Source organism: Perna viridis, chromosome 3 (genome assembly GCF_037379345.1).
Source record: "Perna viridis isolate PV_CMFRI_1.1 ecotype Kerala chromosome 3, ASM3737934v1, whole genome shotgun sequence".
In the NCBI taxonomy this organism is placed as follows: domain Eukaryota; kingdom Metazoa; phylum Mollusca; class Bivalvia; order Mytilida; family Mytilidae; genus Perna; species Perna viridis.
The window spans coordinates 47,286,762-47,312,894 of record NC_142447.1 but is presented as its reverse complement, the minus strand read 5'-3'; the positions used below and the strand labels follow the sequence as shown (position 1 = coordinate 47,312,894).

The 26,133-nt window shown below is 32.0% G+C and overlaps 2 protein-coding genes across 4 annotated transcripts in view; one reads left to right on the top strand and one right to left on the bottom strand.

Annotated features, from left to right (window-relative positions):
- LOC148622629 (DNA polymerase lambda-like) overlaps nt 1-11,072 on the bottom strand; it is a 58,224-nt gene extending 47,152 nt beyond the window's left edge. For all 3 annotated transcript variants that reach the window (XM_088572578.1, XM_088572579.1, XM_088572580.1), the window contains exons 1-6: nt 10,422-11,072; nt 5,843-5,920; nt 5,370-5,477; nt 2,613-2,792; nt 1,823-1,951; nt 83-251 (exon numbers count right to left, since the gene is read on the bottom strand). In XM_088572578.1, the coding sequence (XP_088428704.1) occupies nt 83-251; nt 1,823-1,951; nt 2,613-2,792; nt 5,370-5,477; nt 5,843-5,920; nt 10,422-11,006 (1,249 nt within the window). In that variant the 5' untranslated portion in view covers nt 11,007-11,072. The remainder of the gene's footprint in view (nt 1-82; nt 252-1,822; nt 1,952-2,612; nt 2,793-5,369; nt 5,478-5,842; nt 5,921-10,421) is intronic.
- Nucleotides 11,073-11,197: 125 nt separating this feature from the next.
- LOC148622628 (copper homeostasis protein cutC homolog) lies at nt 11,198-22,671 on the top strand. Its single transcript, XM_088572581.1, has 8 exons — nt 11,198-11,353; nt 14,138-14,197; nt 14,688-14,856; nt 16,549-16,589; nt 17,421-17,456; nt 17,675-17,808; nt 19,582-19,609; nt 22,388-22,671. Exons 1-8 carry the CDS (start codon nt 11,302-11,304, stop codon nt 22,624-22,626), a joined length of 759 nt encoding a protein of 252 aa, XP_088428707.1. The 5' UTR covers nt 11,198-11,301; the 3' UTR covers nt 22,627-22,671.
- The last annotated feature ends 3,462 nt before the right edge of the window (nt 22,672-26,133 follow it).

Below are 26,133 nucleotides of genomic sequence, written 5' to 3'. Positions count from 1 at the left end.
ACTTTATATTGATGACAAACATTGATGGACGGAGTAAATAGTATAATTTACTAACAAATTGTTCAAAACACCACTGCCTTACCTTGGTCTTTCAGCTCATTGATTAGTTTGAGGAATATGCCTTTGTGTGACTTGCCATCAGGATGAGTGACTAACACATCAACATCACCACATGTAGACTTGCCTCTTCTGTATGATCCACAGGCTTGGGCAATGATTCCTGTCTGTATTAATTCTGCTGCCTTTCTGACCTTCGGAAAAAGAACCTCTGGCTATATTGTGTGTCACGATACGTTTAATGTGTAACTGTTGCTTTGAATGATGATATTCCTCAAATACTCAAAAACATATGTCATAACAAAGCCATTAAAGTTAAATTCATTGCCATATTTCACGACAACCAATGACGGAAGTCGGCATTTCTTTTTACTCTTTTAATTTCTCAAAATGTGATTGGTTACTTTTACTTTGGTTATAGCTATTAAAAAAAATAATCAGGGAGATACTTGCTGCAATACAAAAGATAATGAGGTATCCTTGAAAAAAAAATTAAAATGTTGACCTAAAATCTAACATTTTCAATTGATTTTGTTTCACCTTTTTGCTACCACTGAATAATATATGTTATTCAGGATCTTCCCAGTGGATATAGGCTCATATTCCATAAGTGTTTGATATTCCCTTCGCCGTAGCGGAAGTGTATATAGAATGATGGCAGGGAATATGAGACAATATACTCTTTTGATATCCTGAATAACAATTATATTCTACCAAAGTATCTTTTGTATATGTATAAGTAACATCTTTGTATATCCTTTTGTATATGTATAAGTAACATCTTTGTATATCCAGATCAGTTTACTTCATCTATGTGAAGTATGTATATCATTTTGTGATGTTACACATTAAGTTAAAATAATGTATGAAAACAATGGTATTTTGCTTGAATTTCAGTGAATATCTTTTTGAATAAGAGTGTGAATCACACACTCTTATTTAAAATGATGTTGAGTTTCCACATATTTTTTTAATAGATACTAATTTATTAAAGTCCACTTCTGTAAAAAATCAATACATTTCCAGTTCCCCTTCCAAATTTTTGGATGTATCACAGGGATACTGTCTAATATCCCCTACCAAACTGACCAATCAAATGGCAGGATCACCTGGCATAGTTCCAGACATTTTAAATCATTACCAGGATTTTACATTCTATGTTGGATTTATATTTATGGGACTTTAAGAAATACCCTTCATATTTTCACATTTTCAAGAAACAGGCCAAATTTTCAATGTCAGTTGTTTTCTCAATGATTTACTAAATCACTATTGTTCAACAAAGTAAGGAAAGGGAGATAACTTAGAAACATATCGTGTTTGAAGAAATACATGCAAGATCAAAGTAGTTGCTTCCCTGTTTAATGTTAAATTTACCTTGTGATCCTTTTAAAATCAAATCCTGACCATATGGTAGAAAGGTGGCTTTACAGTCAATTCAGAAATTATTGAAGGGTTATTAGTAATGTTAACAAAATGGGACATTATTGTAATCATTTTTAATTTCTATCATTGATATGATAATGGAGGTTAAATTTTGCAAGAATGAAAATCAAGTTAAGCTTTGTATTTTAATGTAAACTACACACTGAACCAAACTTATGATATTACACAGCAGTCCTTTTCACAAAAAATCTTAAGAGAAAAGTTATTTGTAAGTTATGACATCACAATACTTCACTGTATTATGTCATAACTTATGACTAATTTTACACTTAAGATTTGTTTGTGAAAAAGACTGCTTGTCTCTAGATTAAAGCCTTACAGTTGTCTCAATTTCAGCAGCCTCCTCCCTAGACATTCTATCTAGAAACTCATCATAATACATCAGACCAATTTTTTGTTGGGATGTTAACTTAGCTCTCGTCCTGAGGTCTTCTAGTGTTCTGAAGCCCTGAAATCAAAACAAATGTTGAAGAATCTTCTTGTTTTTATTATCTTATTACTTACCACAGCATGAACAAAAACAATTGTGCTGCATATATGACTTCTAATTGTAGTTAGTTTATAATTCTTGGTCAATTATATGCTACAAAGATGTAAATAAATGTTTAGAAGCAGGCAATATTTACATAAAAACAAAGAAAATTGGGGCACAGAAACAAAGAGTAATGAAACATTATAATTGATAAAAAATCTTTCAATCAAAATTGTGGTGAAAGAGATCAGGAAACAAACAATGTTGAGTAACCATTCTATGTTCCTACACTTATCTTGATACATAAAAGTTGATATTTACATAATTTATGAGCAAGTCGGAAGTCAAACTTTGGTTATTTTGAGAATGGAATAATTTTGTAATTGTCATTACATAAAAAGGAAGAAAAAGCACCCTTTGTTTACACCACTCCTATTTTCTACATTAATTTCCAAAAAATGGATCTTGATAGATATGCAAATTCTTTTGCATATTAAGATGTCAATGAAACTTTGCAGCTATTAAATTCTTCTAATATGTATTCCATAATAAAGGTAATTTTTCACTGCAACTTATTTTTGTGTTTTTAAGCATGAAAATACGTTGGTTTGCTGTATAAATGAGCATTCAATTCTACCTGCTGATACCACTGTCTACTTGTCACTGCTCCTGCTCCCCATAAATTACCAAATAATTCTAATGTCTTTATTTCATCACTTGATTTAAACTCGTCAAGTTTTCTGAGACCACCACTTTCAACAATCTCCCAGATCTTATCAGCAAGTTTGGAGCCTACAGCAGGTAAAGCTCTTGCTTCCTACATAATCAATATTAATAATTCATCAGCTTTCAGACAGTTAATGAAAGATGAGCAAGATGTTCTAAAGACAAATCATTCAATTAGTGTTAGTAAATTTTCATGTGACACACTTAATTAATTAGATCTCTGGATAAAACCAAGAATGAATAGATTAGTTTTACAGTTGACATGTATTTTGATAAGAGACTTTTTAAAACAATATTGTGAAATCTTTATTCAGGTTTCGCCTTTATGTTTTCTTCATTCTGAATTTGTTTCTATTAATGATAAAATGCCTAGTCCATGTAAAAATTATAATAGTCTATAATAGTTATAAAATAGAAGTCTAGGTCTTGCGTATAGTATTTTCCTTTACTCTGTGGATGTCTGTATTTAGTTTAAACATATTTTGTTTCATATAGTCGTAAATGTGATAACATACATACAAATATAATAGATATAGGATCTAGAAACAAGCATAGTTATGCTTTTATAAATCTGTCTCCATAAGAACCAGCATGATATAATTGACATTTTTTTGCATGCTCAATGACAAATACATTGAATAAAATATAGCACAGTTTAAGAACTTGTAAAGAATTCAGTTGAAAAAATAAAGTGAAGGAGAACAATTGCAAAAAGAAATGTATATATTGGAATAATCAGTAAATTTCCAAGAGAAGAGAGAGAAAAAAAAACCAATTTTTTTCAAATAAGTAAATAAATGTATGAATGTATGAGTATCAATAACAATTAAGTTATGTTTTAAACCTTTAACTTTTCAGAATGAATTTCTGGAAAAGCTTAAAAACCATAGAGTTTTGTTCATCTGATAGTTGCATGGATCCAAAGATAAATAAGCTCGTATCAACCCTAACATTGATATTACAATCCGTCATAGCATTAAACATATCTTGTCTTATAGTAGCATATCTTTGACAGTGTAAGGTAAAATGTTCAACTGTTTCTATTTGCCCACAAATACATCTTGGTGAGTCAAATAAATGTTTTAGGAAAAGATACTCATTTAAGGAACTGCAATGCATTCTGAGACGTGCATGTAGGATCTGACCAAGTCTACAACCAGAGTAATAGTAAGATGGGGTCTTTCTATTTTGATTTGACAATTGACGTTTAAAGGAGGCAACAGATTCAGTATTTCGTAACTCGGAAGGCAAAGTATTCCAGTCTTTAACTGTAGACGGAAGAAAATAATCTGAATAAAAATTTGTTCTTTTTCTCCCTTCCTGAATATGGTTAGTCTGACGCGTGTTGTGGTTGTGTAGAACTCCAACAGTATCTGGTATTAGATCTGTCAGATATTGCAGTGTTTTCCCATTTAAAATCTTATGGAATAACGACAGTCTGTGGTTTTTCCATCTGTCCATAAGATTTTCCCAGTGAGTTTCGGTGTACAGATTTTGGTGTGAGGTCAATTTGGTCCCACCTGTAACTATCCTGGCTGCTTCAAAGTTGTATATTTTCAACTTTATCTATCTGACCTAAATTTTTTGTATCCCAAATTACATCTGCATACTCTAGGATGGGGTGTATAAAAGAGATATACATTTTTTCTAGTGTAAACCAATTAAGCAAAAACTTTAATTTTTTCAAAATATTCAATCTCTTATAGGCTTTAGCAATGACATAATCTATATGACTGTGTCATAGACCATCACTGGAGAAAATGACACTGAGGTGTTTGTGACTAGAAACATTTTTTATCTGTTGATTAGCCATAACGAGTGGAGGATGATCGGGTTTATTCAGTTTTCTAGATACAACAAGTGATTCGGTTTTATGTGGGTTAAATGTAACCAACCATGTAGATGCCCATTTGTTTATTTTCTCAATATCCCCATTCAGAATAGTAGCAGATTCATTTGGGTTGTCAACCACCATATATAAGGTAGTATCATCCCCAAAAAGCTTAATGACAGAATTAATTTCTGTAATAATATCATTAATGAATATAAGAAATAACAAGGGTCCAAGTATACATCCCTGAGGAACCCAAGCTTCTACTGGTTGCTACTCTGAGTGTGAACCATTTAAAACAACCCTTTGGACCCTCCTTGAAAGATAGTTTTTGAACAAATCCAGTAGTTTACCCAAAATTCCCAGATGCATATGTTTAAAGAGAAGACTCTTGTGCCAAACCCTATCGAAGAATACTACCCTAATTTCTTTTCCACTATCCAAAGCTTTCCCTAAGTTATTTGATATATCTGTAAGTTGATTAATTGCCGATTTATTGAGTGGATACTTAATTTTTACTACATATGTTTAATTGATTAAGTGTTATTGCTTCATTTTCATTATTTGACAAAGGTTTTCATGATACGAGAATACAATGAAAGACAGGCAGAAAAGTTAAATACACAAGTACATGTAACCCATAATTCTAACACTCAAACAGCAGCAGATCCAGAACTATAATTGGTCGACTTTCACCAAAAAAAGGATGAAAATAAACAAAATTTTATAGCTTAAGTGTGAGGAAGTTCCCACTCCTGATCCCTCTCAGGACCCACCACTGCAATCATATTACAGTATGAACAAATAATATAGCTGCCCTGGTAATTTATTCCATACCTCATAAGATGTGATTTGTTTTGGGTGTTTCTTCAATGCCTGAATAGCTTTCTGATAACCAAAAGCTCTCCATTTATCACTTGTACTCTCATATTTCTTAACCATTTCCTACAATGAAAACTAAATAACAATAATAGGATCAATGAAAATTGTGTACTTAAGCAAGTTGTTGTTAATAACAAGCTGCTACATAAAACCTCTACCTATAGGCTAGGGCTTTGGTTTTCAGTTGCTCCCTTTGTGTTGGTTTCCATTCTTCTTTTCCTGATTCCATACATAATTTTGATTTTAGAATTTGATTTTAATTGGAAGGTTAGCATTTTGTATTATTATTATTCAAATAGCATAATACTTCACACATGTATGTGTTTATTTCTTTAATATTACCAAGTGAAATGGCCAGACACTAGTCTATAGCCTGATTCCAGGAACTTGACCAAGAAGATAAATAACAAATCTTGTCCATATAATACCTCTAATTTATCTGTAATTTGTTTATTTAAGTTCTCTCTTGGATTTAGTGATGACTGAGTACAGACCCAGTTACCTCTCTGAAATGTAAAAAACAGTTTATAACATCTAACTACATGAGAATATTATATATGTACAAATGTTTCAGCTTCAATTACTAAGAGAGAAACATGGTCAGATTGTGAGAAGAAAATCCGTAGATTTATGAGTAGTGTTCTAAAATTTGATAAAAATTTTGTTGAAAGAATACAATAGAATATGTTCAGCGGGTACGTGGGGCTAAAAAGACTTGACTGATTATTGTGAAATTCTCAAGCAACCGGGATTGTAATAGTATTCTGAAAAAGGCGAAAGAGGTTCTTAAGCCGAACAAAAATTTCTGCGTCAATGGAGATTTTACTCCAAAAGTGAAAACAGCCAACAAAGACTTAAGTAAATTTCTTCTTGAAGCAAAGGAAAGTGGTAGTAAAGTCTCAATGAGATATGATAAATTGTTGATTGACAGTAAACTGTATTCATATGAAAAAACTGCAAAGTTGCGTGAAGTTACGGTAAAATAGGGATTTGGCCGAGGCCCACAGTATTGTGTAAATATGTTGAAAACTCTAATAATTGTTATATCTCAACTGATGTTGTTCGAATTGCGTCTTGCAATATCGAAAGTTTGAAAACAAAGTCATACAGAGGCAGATGTGGGATTGAGCAGATACTCAACAGATACAAATACTAAAACATTATAAAGATAAGATTCTTCTCAAGTGTGTAATTAGAAACAAGGTTATTGTTTTTGGTTTTATATATATCCCACAAGAAAATTCTGTTTTTTACAAAAATCAGTGTAATAACAATTGTATTGATATACTGGAAGATGCACTATTTGACATTAAATCAATGTTTGAGGGTTGTTTGCTGGTGATGACAGCTGATTTGGTAGATTTTGTTGAACAGGACAAAACTTACTTTATTCTTGGTCTTAGTTTTATAATGAATGATGATGGTGATAGAAAAAATGTGTCTGTAGTACATTGTTGTCATAAAAATAAAGATAATAGTACAAATAGCTTTGGTCGATCATTTGTACAGCTATGCAGACTTATGTATAATCAATGGTCGAAAACATAATGAAAAAGATGGTTAATTAACATACATTTGTTCAAATGGAGCCAGTGTTATTGAATAAGTGATTACTAGCTATAATTTATTTGAATGGGTTTCAGATTTTAAAGTGCTCTCAAATGATTTATCAAAGCGTTTGCCAATTTCATGTTGTTTAACTTTTCCAGCTTTAGATGTCGTAAAAAAAAATGCTGAGGTTTTAGAAAAACAGAAAAGATACAAGTAGTATGATAACAAAGCCCAAATATGTCAGGATATTTTTAATCAATCAGATTCTGTAAACCTTCTGTCGTATCTTGAAATAATGATAGAGAGTGATGTTAATGAGGGTACAAATCTTCTAATTAATCATTTACAAAGTGCTCATGAAATAGCAGGTTTATTATGTGGTAGTAAGAAATATAACACTACAAATGTACTAAAACAACCAGAATGGTTTGATTCAGAATGCAAGTCAGTGAAAAGGAAAAAATGTAAGTTTCTAAATGACTTTAGAGCTACAAGTGATGTGAGAATACTAGAGTGCTATATTGAAACATAACAAAGTTCCCATAAACTGTGTGATGATAAACAAAAACATTATAAAGTGAATAAGAGAACTGAAATCTGTTACACTGCAGTAAGTGGTGATCCTTGTAAATTTTGGAAACTGGTTAAATCATTTATATATAGACTGGGTAAATCAGAGACAAATATTTCTAGTGAGGAAAGGAAAACTTATTATTGTAATCGTTTGAATCCTGATGTCGTAGATAAGGGTACTGAATTTTCAAATTTTGTGAAGAACTTAGTACATTCACATAACAATAATTGTGATGTGTGTATTAAGGAAGATTTTTCCTTCATAAATAGTGACATAACTGGTGATGAAATTTTAAATGAGATGAAAAGACTTAATAATAACAAATCACCAGGTGAAGATGTTTTGTCAGAGGAGTTCACCAGGTGAAGATGTTTTGTCAGGGGAGTTATATAAATGTTTATCTACAGAGTTATTACCTGTACTGTTAAAATTGATTATAAAGATTTTTGAAACTGGTGATTTTCCTGAATGTTGGGTTACAGCTATAATCATTACATTGTGATAAGTGTGATTGTGGAAACTATCATGGAATATCATTGCTATGTGTTGCTATGTGTTATTAGTAAATTTTTCTTGGGTGTAATAAATAAAAGATTGGTATTGTGGTCTGATTTGAATGATCATATTATTGAAGAACAAGCAGGCTTTCATAGTGGTTATTCCACCATTGATAATATAATAATACTTACAAGTACTAATATGAAATATTTATTAAAGGAATCTGGTGTCTAATATACTGTGCTTTTAAAGATTTTTTTAAAGCGTTTGACGGCATTAACTGATCAAAACTTTTTTATTTTGTGTAAAAATACACATGGTAAAATGATAGTGTTGTTACACAATATTTATAATGTAAAAGCTAAAGTAAAAACGTCAGAAGGTCTAACTGATGCCTTTAATTGTAATTCTGGTGTAAGGCAAGGTTGTATGCTATGTCCATGGTTATTTGCTATGTATATTAATGAACTTGCAAGTGAAATGGAAAGAAATGGAGGAAATAGTATTTTCACCCATGACTTTCATGACATTATGTTATTTCTATTTGCGGATGACCTTGCACTTGTAGCTGATAATCCTATTGATCTACAGACATTTGAACTGTTTAGAAACTTATTGTGAAAAATGGAATATGTCTGTTCATATGGAAAAATCAAATATAGTGGTTTTTATAAATGGAGGTAGTTTATCAAGAAATGAGAAATGGTATTTTAAGAAAGAACTTGTGACTGTTAATAGTTACATTTGTATTATAATTTAAATACTTAGGACTATATTTTTTCTAATTGACTTAAATGGAATGTATGTTGTAGAACATTAACCACACAGAGTGAAAAACCTTTGAATATGATAAAACAGTGTTTATGCAAACTTGGAACAAGAGACATTAATCTTGGATTTCAACTGTTTGACTCTATGGTATATGGTGGTATCGGTAATTCTTTACTATGGTGCTAAGTGTGGGTAATGAATAAAGTAAAGGACATTGAAGCTGTTCAAAACAAATTCTGTAAATGGCTTTTGGGAACTGGACAGAGAACAAATAACCATTTAGCCAGAGGAGAATGTGGTCGTTATGAACTATATGTTAACTATGTGTAAACCAATCAAACACTTTTTGTGTTTACTAAAATTAGAGGATAATAGATTACCCAAACTATGTTAAACAATGATGTTGGATATCATGGATGCTTGAATTGGTGTACAAAGGTCAAAGAACTGTTGTTTTTGTATGGTTTTGGTGAAGTATGGGAAAACCAAAGTGTTGGAGATGAGTCATTATTTATCTTTATGTTTAAACAAAGACTAAGAGACACAAATGGACAGAACTGGTGGGAATATATTTCTAACTCATCCAAATGTTCTTTTTATACCAAGATTAAGGACTCAATATATGTAAATGAAAATATTCAAAAACTGTTTCGTAAATATTAGATTTGAAATTTATTCTATTCTATGTTCCAATCATAAGCTTGCTATGGAAAAAGGATGACATGAAAATATATTACGAGAAGATAGATTATGTCAGTAGTATAATTTTAATGTAGTGGAAGATGAATACCATTTTATGCTTGTTTGTCCAATATTGTCAGACATTAGAAGAATTTTTTACCTATATGGTGTCATAGTAATCCAAGTATGGACAAATGGATTAGTCTTTTTAAAACTGAAGACTATGTTATCTTGAAAAATACTGCTATTTATATCAAAAAGACAAAACATGTGAGAGAAGAGGTATTGTCATTTTAATTGTTTTGTAATGAAATGAAATGTGTACTTGTAATTGTGTTCTTGTTCATTAATGTGAACTTTTGATCTAACTATTGTTATTAATGTTTTCAACATTATTGGTGATAATACATGTAATTTAAGATGACAACTGTAGTTGGCATGATATTATATTGTGTATTGATATTTGTACAGTGGGCTGGAGGCCTGATTTGTACAATAAACATATCTTTATCTTTATCTTATCTTTATACATGTACATTAAAATGAATATTAAAGAAAAAATATCAAAAAGAAAAATGCTTATTGAATACATTTCAGTAGTATATAATTCAGGAATTATGATCCATGTCATTGTTCAATGCCTCATTCACCTATGGCTGAGGGAATATAAAAAACATGGGTGCCCCATGAAAATAATAAATAACTTGAGTTTTTTCTTAGTTTCCATTTTTTTGAGAAAAAAATAAAAACAAAACAAAAAAAAGGAAAAAAAAGAATCCTTGAAGGAAGTGTCATTTCTAAAAATCCAAATCAAAATTATTAAAGGCAAATTATCACAGACATATAGAAACCAAGATCTTAACAATTAAGATTGTTCATTGATAAAGGGAAAGCAAAACAGGGATAAATTTGAACATACAAGACAGAACTACCTTTAACATTTTTTCTGTGGAAGGTACAGAAACTTGTCTTTCTAGTTTCCCACCAGTATCAGAGTCATAATCACTACTGTTGTCACTGTCACTGTAAGCCAATTTCCGACGTTTAGAAACATGCATATCATTTTTATCACTTGATGGTCCAGGTTGGTGTGTAGCTTCTTCTCTATTCTTAACGTCAGCTGTTGAACTTTTGGAATCATTTTCACTGGCTTCCAATTTAGGTTTTGGTGTGTTTCTTTTCACCAGATATTCACTGATATCAACCAAACTTTTTTCTTTGAAACATTTACTTAACCAGTTTGTTTTCACTATATCTATGTTTTCACTTACTTCCTCAATTTTAAGCAAACTTATTATTCTCATCATTTCAACGTTTTCATCAACAACAAGATGAGTTATATCTTCACTAAATTCATCGCATGAAATCCCACCGTACTTCGTTAACTGAGTCTGAAATATTTTCATCCTTGCATTTTCGATTCCAGCTTTTAAGATATGGGCTTTAATGCCCTTCAAAAACGCATATGTAACTTCTTTACCAAAAGACTTAGGAAGTTTTCTTTTCTTATCATTCATTTTTCAATAAAAAGTTAAATAACAAAACAAAACAAAGCAAAACGACCAAAATGAAAGTAGACGGATGTTTACAAAGAATGCTAAATGAAACCATAGTCGGCACAAAACACAGTATTTCCGGAGTTCTTTCAATTATGTTTAGCTTTAATTTTGTCTGAAATTTCTGTCTTCCCATTAGATATAGATATCTTTAATTTCAGAATATACCAAAAAATATTTTACTTACTAAACAGTTTTAACATGTTTATTGTGAATTATTACACCCTAAGGTGAAGCAAACGTGGCCATTTACAGCATGGAAGTCTGTGTCGATTCACCGGCATCTTCTGTGAATGCTGAGAAAGGTGGTAAGTTACACTCTGTAATATAGTTTCTTGTATTATTCATACTTTCTACTGTAATGTACTATTTTATGAAATTCATTTGTATCCATATATCAAAGAAACACTTAAGTATTATAAAATTCTTTATGTCTGTGACTGTATAACTTGGAACTGTTGAAAAATCACTCATATATGCATGTACATGTATAGATGTAGATATACATATGGTTGTCTTAAAAAAATGTGTTTTGTGCGTTTTTATATTAATTATATGCAAAAATATCTCCTGGTATGTATCATTGTTATGTATTTTATGTTTTCTGTTTGAGAATAAGGCATCAGGAAGGGATTGATTTTTGATTTTTTATCTTCTGATGTAGTAATAAAATAATTCCTTGTAAAATTTAGTATATTCATCTCAACTCATAATACATTTATAAACACAATTAAAAGACGCAAGAAGTACGTGTTAGAGGAGATTGTTTTTTTGTATGGAAGAACGAAATTCTGACCTCATAATTTGTAAAACTCACGACTAGTCTGACAGCACCACGTTTGCTACAAGATTTTTCGTAATTCTAGATTTTACGTGGACGATCGTGACATTATATCTCATGGACAACCACTGCTTGTTCACATGGTTTTATCATGTTTATGGTGCAGTCAGTACTCACAACTGTAATAAAAATTCTTCCCTTCCATACATATACCAATTAAAGACAAATGACAGACAGTTTCGATATGACATTTTTATGTATTCGACCAAATATCAAACAAACAAATCTAGTTTTTGTATTGGTGTCTTGTCCGTAAATCTTGGTTCAGTACTAATAATGTACTTGCAGGACCAAATTGCAGGGACACCATCTGGACCTGCTGCCTTCCCATTTTTTAGCAGGGACACCATCTGGACCTGCTGCCTTCTCATTTTTTAGCAGGCCGATAGCTTTAAAATTTAGTTACCCTGTTTGCATTGATGTTGAGTGGTAACTCTTGGTGCCATGACTGGTGAATCTGTTGGCATTGGTGATTCAGCAGTTCTCTCCATCTGACCATGCAGTTATGTTCGACAGTGTAAACCTCTCCTTGCCTTTTTTACAAATTTATTGGTTGTTCGTCGTTTATTCCCTGCAAGATTTCTTGTGATATTGTGACTTCTTTCGTATTTCTCTTGCCTACTACATCTTCGGCTTCCTTTGCTAGGTCGTCAAATACAGCTCTCTTGGTCTTGGTCTCCTGGTTGACTTACTTTTTAACCTCGTTATACTTCTGTTGAGTTAAGTCTTATTTTATTCAAGTCTACTGTTGTTCAAGGCTGGTAAACAATATTTTCTTTCCTTGATCTCAGAAAGAGTGTCTAAACTAATCCATTCTTTGTGTTGCTTTGTCACATATCTCCCTCCACTCATTTCTCGTATTTTCAGCTGTTCCACTGAAGTTTCTGCATCATGTTAATCGAGTGTCTGATAATGGTTGGACATTTCTAAGTGATATTCCTGTTTCATGTTTTTTTTTGTTTCTGAGAAGATCAGTATAATATTTATGGCAGGTCTAAGTATTGTTGGTTTGGCAGTTCTTGAATTTCACTATATTTCACCAATAAAGAAGATGATCATTGTCTGTCTTTTGTTTCTAAATTTAAGTTAATTACATCTTGTAGCTGTTGGTAAAATTCTAATCGGATTTGTTCATCTTCGTTATTTTTGGTGGATAAAATTGTAGAATGAAAAACCTTTAGTTAGGTGTAAAATCTTGCTGTAATGATACCAAACTTTCTGATGCACTCTTAGATAACACAAATCTCCTTCAGTACACGGTGCTTGCTCCTTTTACAGTGATTCACCAGTTGCTTATTCTATCTGCCCTGAATCTGTCCATCTGTCCATCCAAGCACAGAAAGTTGGTACTGTTGCATTTCTTTTGTTATTTGGTGTTTTTTTTTTCAGCTTCATATATTGTTCTTACATTCCATGTTCCGATTAATGTGTTGTGTTTGAGTGAAAAAAAAAGACTTTTGCAAGATTGCTTCCTTGTGGCTTTGACTGCCATGCTTCGTACTAGTAATATTATTACTACCTATTCTTCCCAGAGCTATGTTCGGATGAGTTTTCCTTCGTGGCGTTTCTGTAGCAAGGTTTTTTTTCCTATGGGGTGGTTGGCCCTATGACAACCTTCTACGTGAAGGATCGGGTTTTTCCTCTAGGGGTTTTCCACCCCGTAGACAATTGATTTGGCTGACGAGATCCATCTACCCGAATTTTCTGTCTGGATTTTTTTCTTAGTCTATGAATAATAAATCTTGTCACAAGGCAGTGATACTATCTGACCCATAGTTTGCGGCTAAATTTGCAGGCATCAAGTATATCCACACACTGGTGGCCATGGGTGTCTTGCATCTTTGTAGCCAGTCTCATTTAACACCAAACGATCCTGCCTTGGGCCGTGAGGTACCCAATTACCATCTGTCAGATCGAGCAGGATTCCATGCCTGGCAAAATCAGTCTTGCTATGTGAGAGACCATAATTGGTAGAAATATATTCTCAATCGGCTTACATTTTTGCGCCACTAAGGCAGCTAGCCAATGATGGGAGCCCAAAGCGAGAGTGACGAGATATATATTATGTACCGTCAATACAGCCATTTTGGCAGACTTAAATATAACAGTTACCATATTTTATGTCGATATCATCAGAGACCTATAATTTAATTACAGGTCTATGATTTCATGTTGCAATAAAATCTGTGATTTATTTTAATTTACTTGGTTCTTAAAGCTGTGTGGCAAAAAAATGTTTTCCTCTTTTCAGGAGCTATACGTTTAGAGCTGTGTGGTAGTTTAGCAGAGGGTGGAACGACTCCGTCTGCAGGTAATTCAGTAACGAGAAGCAACAAAATAGAAACTAATAGATAAAACTCATGCTACATGTATGCAACTGCTGTTGTGGTTAGTATCAATTTATAAAATATCCCTGATTCCCCAAATAATCTTAATTATTTTTTTTTAATTTAATTTAGTGTTTTGACATGCAGTGCTATTTCACGTCAACGGCAGACTGTTTTCACTTTTTAAAAAAATCGTCCTTACCCTCATCGTACACGGTGACATTTCTTTACACTAGCTGCGTACATACGCATGTAATGGTTTTCTTGTCACAGAGCATTTACCAATGTGGTCTGTGTAAGTTTCGTGTGCGAAAACACCTGGCTTTCTTCAGTGATTTACACTATGTGACAGTTAAAATGAACTAAGTTTTCTTAGAATGCGTATTCCCCAATTTGAAACCGACAATTACGAATGAGATTGTATCAACCATTTGATAATTTATGTAATTCTATTACTATGTTAAATATTCTAAGGTTTACTTAAATGTGTTAAATCCCGAGTAAAGATACCAGTTTATGTTATGCTGAGACCGCGCGGTGGGGACTTCTTCTATTCTGACGATGAGTTCGAAGTCCTTATGGAGGATCTTAACATTCTGAAAAGACTAGGAGCCGATGGCTTTGTTTTTGGTTTCCTGAACTCGTAAGTGTTTCAGCCTATCACATGGTATATACGCAATCCAGGTTGTCTTAAGCTTGCAAGGCATTTATAAAATGTCGAACAAATCAACAGAAATCATCGGAATCTTAGGCCTTAAGTTGAGTTTATAAGTATATCTAGAGCGCTTACTTGTATTTACAGCATATGATTTGCTAGTTTTTTTTTCTTCTTCTTTTTCTTGATTGGTAGGTCGTAGAGGGTTCTATAAATCAAATACGTTGTCTTCGGAGAAAAACCGCCACACGCAGATTAATGCCAGGACTTTCAACAACTAAAGAATAAGAATACCTTAACTGAATACAACTCTTTAGGAGTCATTTCTTCTCAGTTCATGCTGAAAAAAAAACTATGCTAGGAAAAACATAATTCTCAAGTACATGTATAAACATTTAATTGCTGATACGGTCTTCGTGTTGAAAAAACTCCTGAAATAGACTGTCACTGAACTATATTGTAGAATCAAAACATGTACATGGAGAGATCATTATTCTATCTCAGTGTCAGAATAAGGGTAACAACAAATGTATACCGAACACTAATGCGATCCATAATCAAGTCAAGCCCAAATCAAATCTGACAAAATAGATATTACACCACCGGAATATCTGGAAACACAATAAAAACATTGGTACATGTATATACACTATTGCAACCGATTCTCTTTAGATATCCCTTTTAAGCACACCTGGCCGAAGGCCATGTGAGCTATTGCCATCACTTGTCGTCCGTCGTCGTCCACAATTTTTCAAAACTCCTCCTCTGAAACTACTCTACCAATTTGAACCAAACTTCGTTTGAGTGTTCCTTGGGGTATCCTGCATAGAACAGATGTGGGGATTTTTGATCTGTGGAAAAACATGGCCGCCGTAACTAAAAATAGAACATAGGGGTCAGACGGTATTTTTTCGCATATATCTCCAAAACGGTTAGGTAAGCCAAATTCTGACATGAGTTAAAAGTGTTCAGCATGATAAGATCTATTTACGGTCAAATTTTCATTTTAATCTATTAAGCCATGTTGGTGTTATTGCCCTTTTTCAACGCTATTTTTTTGTATGTTATTTCTTTAAAAAATTTTCTCTTCTGACACTACTCGACCAATTGGAACCAAACTTGGTGTGAATGTTCCTTGAAGTATCTTGCATAGAACTGACGTGGGGATTTTTGATCCGTCGAAAAGCATGGCTGCCGTTACTAAAAATAGAACGTAGGGGTCAGACAATAGTTTTTCGCATATATCTCCAAAACGGTTAGGTTTAGCCCATTCTGAAAGGGATAAAGTGTTCAGCATGATGAGATCTATCTGCGTTCAAATTTCCATTATAGTCTATTTAGCCATGTTGGAGTTATTGTCTTTTTTCAAAGTTTTTTGCTATTTTTCATGTTATTTCTTTCAAAAATCTTCTCCTCTGACCCTATTTTACCAATTGAAACAACACTCGGTATAAGTGTTCCTTGGGGTATCCTGCATAGACTTGCAGTGAGGTTTTTTGATTCGTCGAAAACATTGCCACTGTTACTAAAAATAGAACATAGGGTCAGACAGTAGGTTTTCGCATATATCTCCAAAAACATTAGGTTTAGCCGAATTCTTTAAATAACTGAAATGATCCTTATTTTCAAGACTACAAAAGTCTGCAGGCATAAAATTTGCCTCTTGTTTGTTGTTTGTAGAAATGGAACTGTTGACAGAGAACGATGTAAAGAGGTTTTAGGTTTGTTGTTATATAATGTAGAATGTATTTCATGATTAAGGTGATTGTACTGTGTTAGTTTCTTAGTTTCCAATAATTCACTCTTGTCAATTTGAATTGCCCGTGAAAATTATATGTGTTACTAGCCCACATCTGGCAGTTAACGAAATACATCCAACTCTTCAGTTTGAATATAAAAAAAAATTGTCCCCCAATTAACTATGAGACCGAAACATTGTAAGCATATATGCTAAATTCGTTTTTTTGTTTTTATAAGTTTACATATTCAGGTCTTGCAATATTTTGATTTCTAAACCTTTTTATTGTAAATGTATGAATTCTGTGAATATTTGAAACAAGAATAACGTTGCCTGTATAATTCTGAAAGGCAAATTGGGCACATCTTCTAGTTCACTGGTGCCTTTATAAGTTGAAAGAAAGAAAATGCACAGAAAAACAAGGTTTAACATCTACTTAAAGGCATTTTCCCGCCAAGGCATTCGATTCTATATCCACTTTAACACAACCGGTACCAGAACGATATAAAGAACATTTATGTGTCTTTATGCATTTAATATGAGGCACATTGTTAATTTATATATGCTGATTGTATTGTACTAAATGTCCCTTTTGTTGTAGGTTATGCCCTGTCATACGATAAAATTAGCTTTAAACATGATTAAATCAAAACAAATATATGGCTTGAAAGTATAGCTTTAATCTCAATTAGGGATTTTGTATGATTACATCAATTTACAATTAGCGGAATATTCCATGAACAAGGAATGGTGATGTTGCATTTAAAACCGGTCATGCTATTTCAGTCCAATACAACAGTATGTTTTTTTTCAGATGCCATAAGACCTCTGCCAGCGACATTCCATCGAGGTAAGTTGATTATTCTCTTGAGGTAATTCGATTTCCTGGCATTAGAAAAGAATATTTCATTTGTATGTTCTGTATAATTTCTTCAAATAATGAATCCTAAAACATTCTATACGAACGTCTATTTTAGAAATTTGATTTGTTTGTCAGTTGAGAACACAATATGTCTATATAAACGTTCTCCTTTGCTTAGTAAGCCAATATCTAGTAAACCATTTCAGCAATAGACGTTACAGTTGACATCATGGCTGCCTTAGATACAGTTGTAAAGCTGGGGTTTACAAGAGTTCTCACTAGTGGAGGATGCTCGTCAGCCCTTGAGGGCCTTCCAGTTATTACAAACATGGTAGAAAGGGTGGGTATTTTTGCTTATATAAATTGTCATCCCAGTGTTTACATTCTGTTGATATGTTTTACATCAGCAATTGATAGTGTAACACCTACACCTACTGGACATTGCATCATACAACAAGGAATGAACTCAAATATGTCCTAAAGTTAAATATTCTCGAAGATGGACTTCTAACGAAGTCAATATTGTTTGTTGGGGTTTAACGTCCGAGCAGCAATATTTCAGCTATATTCAGAACGAAGTCAATACTTATATATGGACCTATTGTACTATATTGACCTCGGACTTCTTCCTCAGGCAGAACAATGCGAATAGGGCCATGTATAACCTATTAACTTCGTTAAAAGTCCTTTATTTATACATTACATAAGTAGATAATGCATTTTCTTTTTCTCTACTTATAAATATCTATAGATGAATTATAAATATTAATAAATCAATTATAAATATTTATAACTCAATCAAAAATGGACAAAAATGCCTATTTGTAAATAATTATAAATATTTATAAAGATTTATAAATGAATTATAAATATTTATAAAGATTTATAAATGAATTATAAATGTTTAAAAGATTTATAAATGAATTACAAATATTTATAAATGTATTTTAAATATTAATAAATCAATTATAAATATTTATCAATCAATTATAGCTATTTATAACTGAATCCCAAGTGGACAAAAATGCTTATTTATAAATATTTATAGATAATTGTAAATATTTAGAAATGAATTATAAATATATTTGAAAAAATTATAAGTATTTATAATTGTCTTGGATTTATAAATATTTATAATTCAATTATTAATATTTATAAATGATTTATGAATATTAATAAATGAATTACAAATATTTATAAATGAATTATAAATATTAATGAATGAATTATAAATATTTATAATTGAATTACAAATATTTATGATTATTTATAAATATTTATAAATAGACATTTTTGTCCACTTTGGCTTGCCATAGAAACTAGGCTTCATGTAGGTGGAATATCCTTTGAATCATGTGATCATAATAGTAACCAAGGAACAAAGAAGACTGTAACACCATATGTAATGTAACAAAATATTTTAAAGATAGGAAATTATATGGACCTCCTCGCTTTCAAATTAAGAATATGACGTCGTAATTTGAGAAGCTGTATATCCTATCTCTTGGATCCAGAGTAAACTTTACATAAAAAGTATAATATAGCAAATACTTCATGCTACTTTGAGTCCAATTGCAATATATGGACAGGCTGGTCGCCCCTATTTCGCCTACTATAGCTGAAATATTGCTGCTCGGGCATTAAACCCCAACAATCAATCAGGTATACTTCAATCTATAAACTAGTGATTTTTTTGGGCTACTACCGCTCCATATAATGCCATATGACCTCAGCATTATGAACTATTTGCTTAATAATGACTAATCATATTACTGTTTACTGACAATTGAGGATTTCAGGAAACTCTTTGGGATTTGTATCTTTGTACCAAAGATGTGGTTTATGAAAATAAAGGTTGTCAGTGATGAAAATCCCAAATTTGAAATTTGCCCTGAAAAGAGGGAACTCATGTTTTCCTTTTTTTCATGCTTGCTATGCGTTACATTTTGCATGTAATTATACATTGTTAAAACTTGTCTTGAAAAATAGACCCTGTTCATTAACACTGTACTGTGCATGAAAGAAACAGGACGTCACTGTTAAGTTCTCACCATGATAAATTTTGAATTCATTCTTTATAAACAGCATGATTATACTGCGTTCTTTTTTTTAGGCAAAAGGTCGTTTATCTATAATGCCAGGTATGTAATGGAACAGACAGACATACATTTTCCACATGCACTTGTGTGGAAGGCAATATTTTATTATTTTTACCCTGAACACAACTTTCGGCTAAGTGCTTTTGATATGATCTTGATTTAAAAAAAACCAGACCAATCAAAGAGATAAAAAACATTGCAACTGAAATTAGAAAATTATGTCCATTTTCCATTGAGTATTGTGATCATTTGTTCACCCATTCAAAAACAAAAACAAATATTTTATACTTCTTTCGCTCACCTGGTCGAAGGCCATGTGAACTATTGCCATCACTTGGCGTCCGTCGTCGTTGTCGTTAACAATTTTTCAAAACTCTTCTCCTCTGAAACTACTTGACCAATTTGAACCAAACTTTGTTTGAATGTTCTTTGGGGTATCCTGCATAGAACCGATGTAGGTATTCCTGATCCGTCGAAAAATATGGCTGCCATTACTAAAATAGAACGTAGGGGTCAGATAGTAGTTTTTCCCATATATCACCAAAACCGTTAGGTTTAGCCATTCTGACATGGGGTAAAAGTCAGCATGATGAGATCTATCTGCGGTCAAATTTTCATTTTAATCTATTAAGCCATATTGGAGTTGTTGCCCTTTTTCAATGTTTTTGCTGTTTTTAATGTTATTTCTTTCAAAACTCTTCTCCTCTGACACCACTGGACCAATTGGAACCAAACTTACCTTGAATGATTCTTGAGGTTTTGTGCATAGAATTTTTGTGAGGATTTTTGTTCCGTCGAAAAACATGGCCGCTGTTACTAAAAATAGAACATAGGGGTCAGACAGTAGTTTTTCGCATTAATCTCCAAAACCATTAGGTTTAGCCGAATTCTGACATGGGGATAAAAGTGTTCAGCATGATGAGATCTATCTGTGGTCAAAATTTTGTGAAAATCTGTTGACCCATGTTGGAGTTATTGCTCTTTTTGGAGTTTTTTGGCTGTTTTTAATGTTATTATTTTAAAAAGTCTTTTCCCCAGAAACTACTTTACAGAATTCAATGAAAGTTGGTATTTTTGTTTTAAAGGCACCCTTAACAAAATGACCGTTTGGATTTTTGATCTGTTATAAAGCATGGCCTCTGTTACTAAAAATTGAACATTGGGGTCAGACAGCAGATTTTTGAATATATCTCCAAAACGGTTAGGGTTAACCAAAATAAGACAGCGGTAAAATTATTCATGAAGAGATCTATCTGTGGTCAAATTTTGGTGAAAATTGTTGACCCATGTTGGAGTTATTGCCCTTTTTGGACGTTTTTTTTCCTGTTTATGATGTTATTACTTTAAAAATTCTTCTCCTCAGAAACTGCTCTACAGAATTCAATGAAAGTTGACACTTTTGTTTTATAGGGTATCCTTATCGAAATGGCAGATTTTTGATCGCTGAAAAAACATGGCTGCCGTTTCTAAAAATAGAACAATGGGGTCAAACAGCAGATTTTTGCATACATCTCCAAATCTGTTAGGTTTAGCCAATCGCTTTCAATTGCTGAAATGATCCTTATTATAAGGCTTACAAATGTGTCCAATGAATCAAATGGAGTCAAAATTGTCTGACATTTCCTTGTTAGAGTTATTGCCCTTAAAAGGCAAACATTTAACCAGGTGAGCGATTCAGGCTCCTGGAAGCCTGTTGTTTCTGAACCACTTCGTTCATTCTGCAAATTTCCTGTAATTAGCCAATTCTACTGATATTACTATGGCAAGTCAAAGTGGACAAAAATCAATATTTTGTAATATTAGAAAATGAATTTTTACTATTACAAAATCATTTTGTAATATTAAAAAATGTGACTGATTTTGCAATATTGCAAGTGATTTTCTAATATTACATATTCATTTTCTAATATTACAAATTCAATTTGTAATATTACAAAATGTGTGATATTTTATAATATTACTAAATCAGGAATTTGTAATATTAGAAAATAAATTTCTGATATTAAAAAATCTTTTCTAATATTATAAAAATTATTTTGTAATATTAAAAATTCATTTTCTAATATTACAAAATATTGATTTTTGTCCACTTTGGCTTGCCATAAAAATTATTTTTTAATATAAAAAACACTTATTTTGTAATATTAGAAAACATACTTTTTAATATTACAAAATCATTTTTAATATCAGAAAATATTTTTTTAATATTAGAAATTCATTTTGTAATATTAAAAATTCTTTTTCTAATATTACAAATTCCTGATTTAGTAATATTACAAAACATCATACATTTTGTAATATTACAAATTGAATTTGTAATATAAGAAAATGAATTTGTTATATTAGAAAATGAATTTGTGATATTAGAAAATGAATTTATAATATTAGAAAATCATTTTGCAATATTGCAAAATCAGTCACATTTTATAATATTACAAAATGATTTTCTAATATTAAAAAATCGTAATTGAATACAACAAATGCATTTTCTAATATTAAAGAATCGTTTTTTAATATTAGAAATTCAGTTGAATTTTTAATATTAAAAAAGTGTTTTGTGATATAAGAAATCTAATTTGTAATATTAGAAAATGAATTTGTAATATTAAAAAATCATTTTTTAATATTAGAAAATACTCATTTTTATCCTTTTTGGCTTGCCATGTTATTCTCTATATCCAGATTCGTTGTGCTGTTAATTGTCCCATCCCCATTTTACAGAAGGGTTACATTTTTGTGCATTTCAAACTTTCAGTTGATTTTTTTATTGAAAATTGTGCATGACGTGAAAACAATTGTACTTTAAATTAATGCCTTTAGGTGGTGGTATTAACGAAAACAACATAGGAAGAATATTGAAAGAATCCAAATGTAGAGAAGTACACTGCTCAGCACGGTCATCGCAATCATCCAAGATGCAATTCCAAAAATCTGGCATTCCAATGGGGGCAGCCTATCACCCTCCTGAATACAGCATAAAAGTAACAGATGCATCTCTGGTGCAAAATCTTGTCAGTTTGTCAGGAAACATTTTTGAGGAAATGAATTGTCACAGCTAGTTTTTATTTCATTTTTTTTTATAAATTTAGTTGTTAGTGCCATAATAGTTGTTATTGATAATACGAAATTTTATTTAGATTCCGTACATATAATAACAGACAACATAAGCTCTGGTTTTAACCGAATGAACACGAATAAATTGGCAATAAAACGAATAAAACAAATAGCACAGCAACTAGCGCTTTTACAAGGCATACATGGACAATATAAAACACATTTTCTTGCACACGCATGAAAGACATAGGTATAACAAGACTGAGTAAAATGTCATAATGCGTGCATAAGTACAGTGTAGCACTAGTGAACAGAAAAAAAACCAGATAAACCGATAGAAGCAATATGCATGCAGGACAGCGACATTCCGAGCCATTCCAGGACCAATCTAAGCTCTTAAAATAAGAAAAAACTACTTTCTCTCCTGAAATGATTCGGAAGACTGTTCCATTAAGTAGCTGCAGCAGAACGGTAATTTTTCGTACCATTAGTACTGGTTTTGACCTGTGGGATGTCTAGTACCATTAGTACTGGTTTTGACCTGTGGGATGTCTAGTACCATTAGTACTGGTTTTGACCTGTGGGATGTCTAGTACCATTAGTACTGGTTTTGACCTGTGGGATATCTAGTACCATTAGTATTGGTTTTGACCTGTGAGATGTCCAGTACCATTAGTACTGGTATTGACTTGTGGGATGTCTAGTACCATTAGTACTGGTTTTGACCTGTGGGATATCTAGTATATTGTTGTTCCTGAAAATATATTTATATTTCACAGTGACAAGATCACGTAGGCATGAAGGAGATGAATCATTTAGGATTTTAAAGGTTTCAACAGCTATAGTTCTTTGACATCTAATATGCAGAGAAGGCATCCTGGCACGATCCAAAAGTTCTTCGTATAAGCTATACGTGTCACCATACACAAGATGGAGTGTTCTTTTTTAAAGTTTTTTTAATATTAACCACTGAAATGCCGTGCCAAAGGACAAAATTAAAATTGCTAAGAATGAAAGTATGGGAAATAGTGAGTTGTGAGTCTATTAGTATATTTAGCTACACAAATTACCAATACAATGTATATGAAGATCAAAATTAAGTTTATATATGACCTTCAATGCACATTTTATGAAATTTTACTATACGATCGAACATTCATTATGTTATAACAAACACAGCAAATGCAAGTGAAGAATTCAGAAATTGAATGATCTAGTGACAGAATACTATACCTAATATGTCTGTCTTGTTTGATTTTATATTGATGTAGTGGATAGAACTTGATAGAATAAGATCTGTGTTACAGTTGTAGAAGACTTTGCAGTTAAAAAGGGCTCCATCCTCGCTGACATTTTCTTTATTATCAGTGCAATTATATATGGTTTTTATTGTTGAGTTGAGACTAAAATGCAGTGTATATTTTTTTCTAAATTTTACATGTATATGGGCCTTAAAGGCAACACAAACATAAATGCGACTTTGGAGGTTAAGATTTAGAAATCCAATTCCAGGAGGCTAAAACGGATGTTCAGAACAACATTGACAAACTGTTAGACCACAAGAGCAGCAGGGTTTTCAAAACATGTGCATGTATCTATTACATATATGTATACCCAATGGTGTATATGTATATATTTCGAAAACCTTACCTGTACATTGTACTTACTATATTTATATACTCTATATCAAATATGACATGAATATAACATTAATTGGTTCTAGAAAATTAAGAGGTCACTTACCCTATCGGTGCACCTTATCCATGCTCTGTTATTCATTAGTAAAATTTATTTTCGCTATTTTTTTTTTCAATGATATATATATTTTCTCTTTACGTGACTTGTCATTCGCTTTTTGCTAAAACCTAATGTTGCCAATTACAAAAGGGGATTTCCTTCACCTAAGTGACCATTTTTTTTCTAAACAACTGTTCGATTAATTCTAGGGAATGTGTTAACATAAACAACCAAACTAGCGGTGTCCGTTTCTCTAGGTTTGTTTAAATTACAAAGAAAATGTTTGACGATTATGTTTTAATTTCATATGACATATCTTCTTTTTTAATTTTCGGTCGTATAATGGTATATAGCGCTGTCGTTGTTCGTCCGTAGACAGTTAGGTTTCGTGCAATAACTTTGATATTACAGTTCGCTGATCATTATAAATAAAAATGTTACACATTTTGTAACAAGACTCCACACCACAAAAGAAAGACTAGTATTAATTTTGGGGATTGTTACCTCAATTGTCTTTGAATTAGGGTCCACAAACATAGAATTTAGCATTTTATTTATATTTTGTCCGATTTTGAAAATTATTTTTATTAGATTCCTTGTAAAAATCCTAGTCTGCATTTTTCAATCAGTTACCTCTTACGATTTTCGAGTTAATGGGGACCCCGCCCAAATTAGTAATTTTTTTTAAAAGAGTTTTGGTCCAGTTATGAATTTTTATTAGATTCCACTTAAAAATGTCAATCAGATTTCAGATATTTCTTATGGTTTATTAGTTATAGGGACTTTGATAAATGTAATGACAACAACATTTCTTTCACCTATAAATGCATATCAAACTTTGTGCAAATTTGTGTCCAAACCAGTTGTGTCCATAATGGACTGTAAGTCCCTATGCTAAAGTGTGTCAAAAATAATATTGTGTCCACATTTGCCCAAATGGACAGAGTTCAACATTCTGTGGTCGTATCATGCTGCGCTCCGTGAAGATCTTTATTTTATTTTGACAAAGAGTATATTCACTATTTCAAAGTTTTATACCTCTGTCACATTCAGTACTTAGTCCTGCTACTTTATGCAAATAAGTACAGTACAACGGAAGTAGCTTCGCGGGTGTTCATGCCATGTGAATTTATTCACATCCTGTATAGCAGGAGTCTTTAAGCTAGCGGAAGCAGGAAGCGGTTATAGGTTCTGGCCTTGGCTAGTGAATTGAAAATTAATATTCTGATCTTGGCTAGTAAATTTTAAATAAATTTTCAGACCTACGCAAAGCATTTAAAAAAGAAATTGGCTCGCTATGCTCGCCATGCTTTCATAAATTAGAAAAGTATACATGTTTGAATACTCCACAAGTTTTATACAACACCCTAATACATGTAGTCTCAAGTGGCAATATTACATGTAAATACAAAGGATTCCACTTAATTGCATACATGATTATTGCATATTTCTGTTAACTGCATAGCATTCTCATTTCAAGATTTCAAGATTTTATTGATAGCCTCACATGCGAAGAAATACCCCCAAAATTTTGGTCTGCCTCCTACAGGCACTATTTATTTTTGGTAACACGATAGTTCAAGATGGATTTGCGGTTTGTCTTGGCATGGTATAGACTTTAGAAATTCGCACCTAAGAAACGTATTCTTGATTTTGTATATACTTTTTTTTGGGGGGGGGGGGTGATATTGTAAACGGCGGTCTCGGATTGTTGTATATTTACGACCGCTATCATTAAATAAAAGAATGAAAAATAATAATAATTAAGAAATGAA

Bases quoted from the DNA above. Each gene is read 5' to 3' on its own strand.
- LOC148622628 (XM_088572581.1), top strand. From the start codon at position 11,302: ATGGAAGTCTGTGTCGATTCACCGGCATCTTCTGTGAATGCTGAGAAA. The intron at 16,590-17,420 runs GTTTGTTGTTAT...GTTTTTTTTCAG, and splicing joins ACGATGTAAAGAGGTTTTAG to ATGCCATAAGACCTCTGCCA. The intron at 19,610-22,387 runs GTATGTAATGGA...TAATGCCTTTAG, and splicing joins TCGTTTATCTATAATGCCAG to GTGGTGGTATTAACGAAAAC.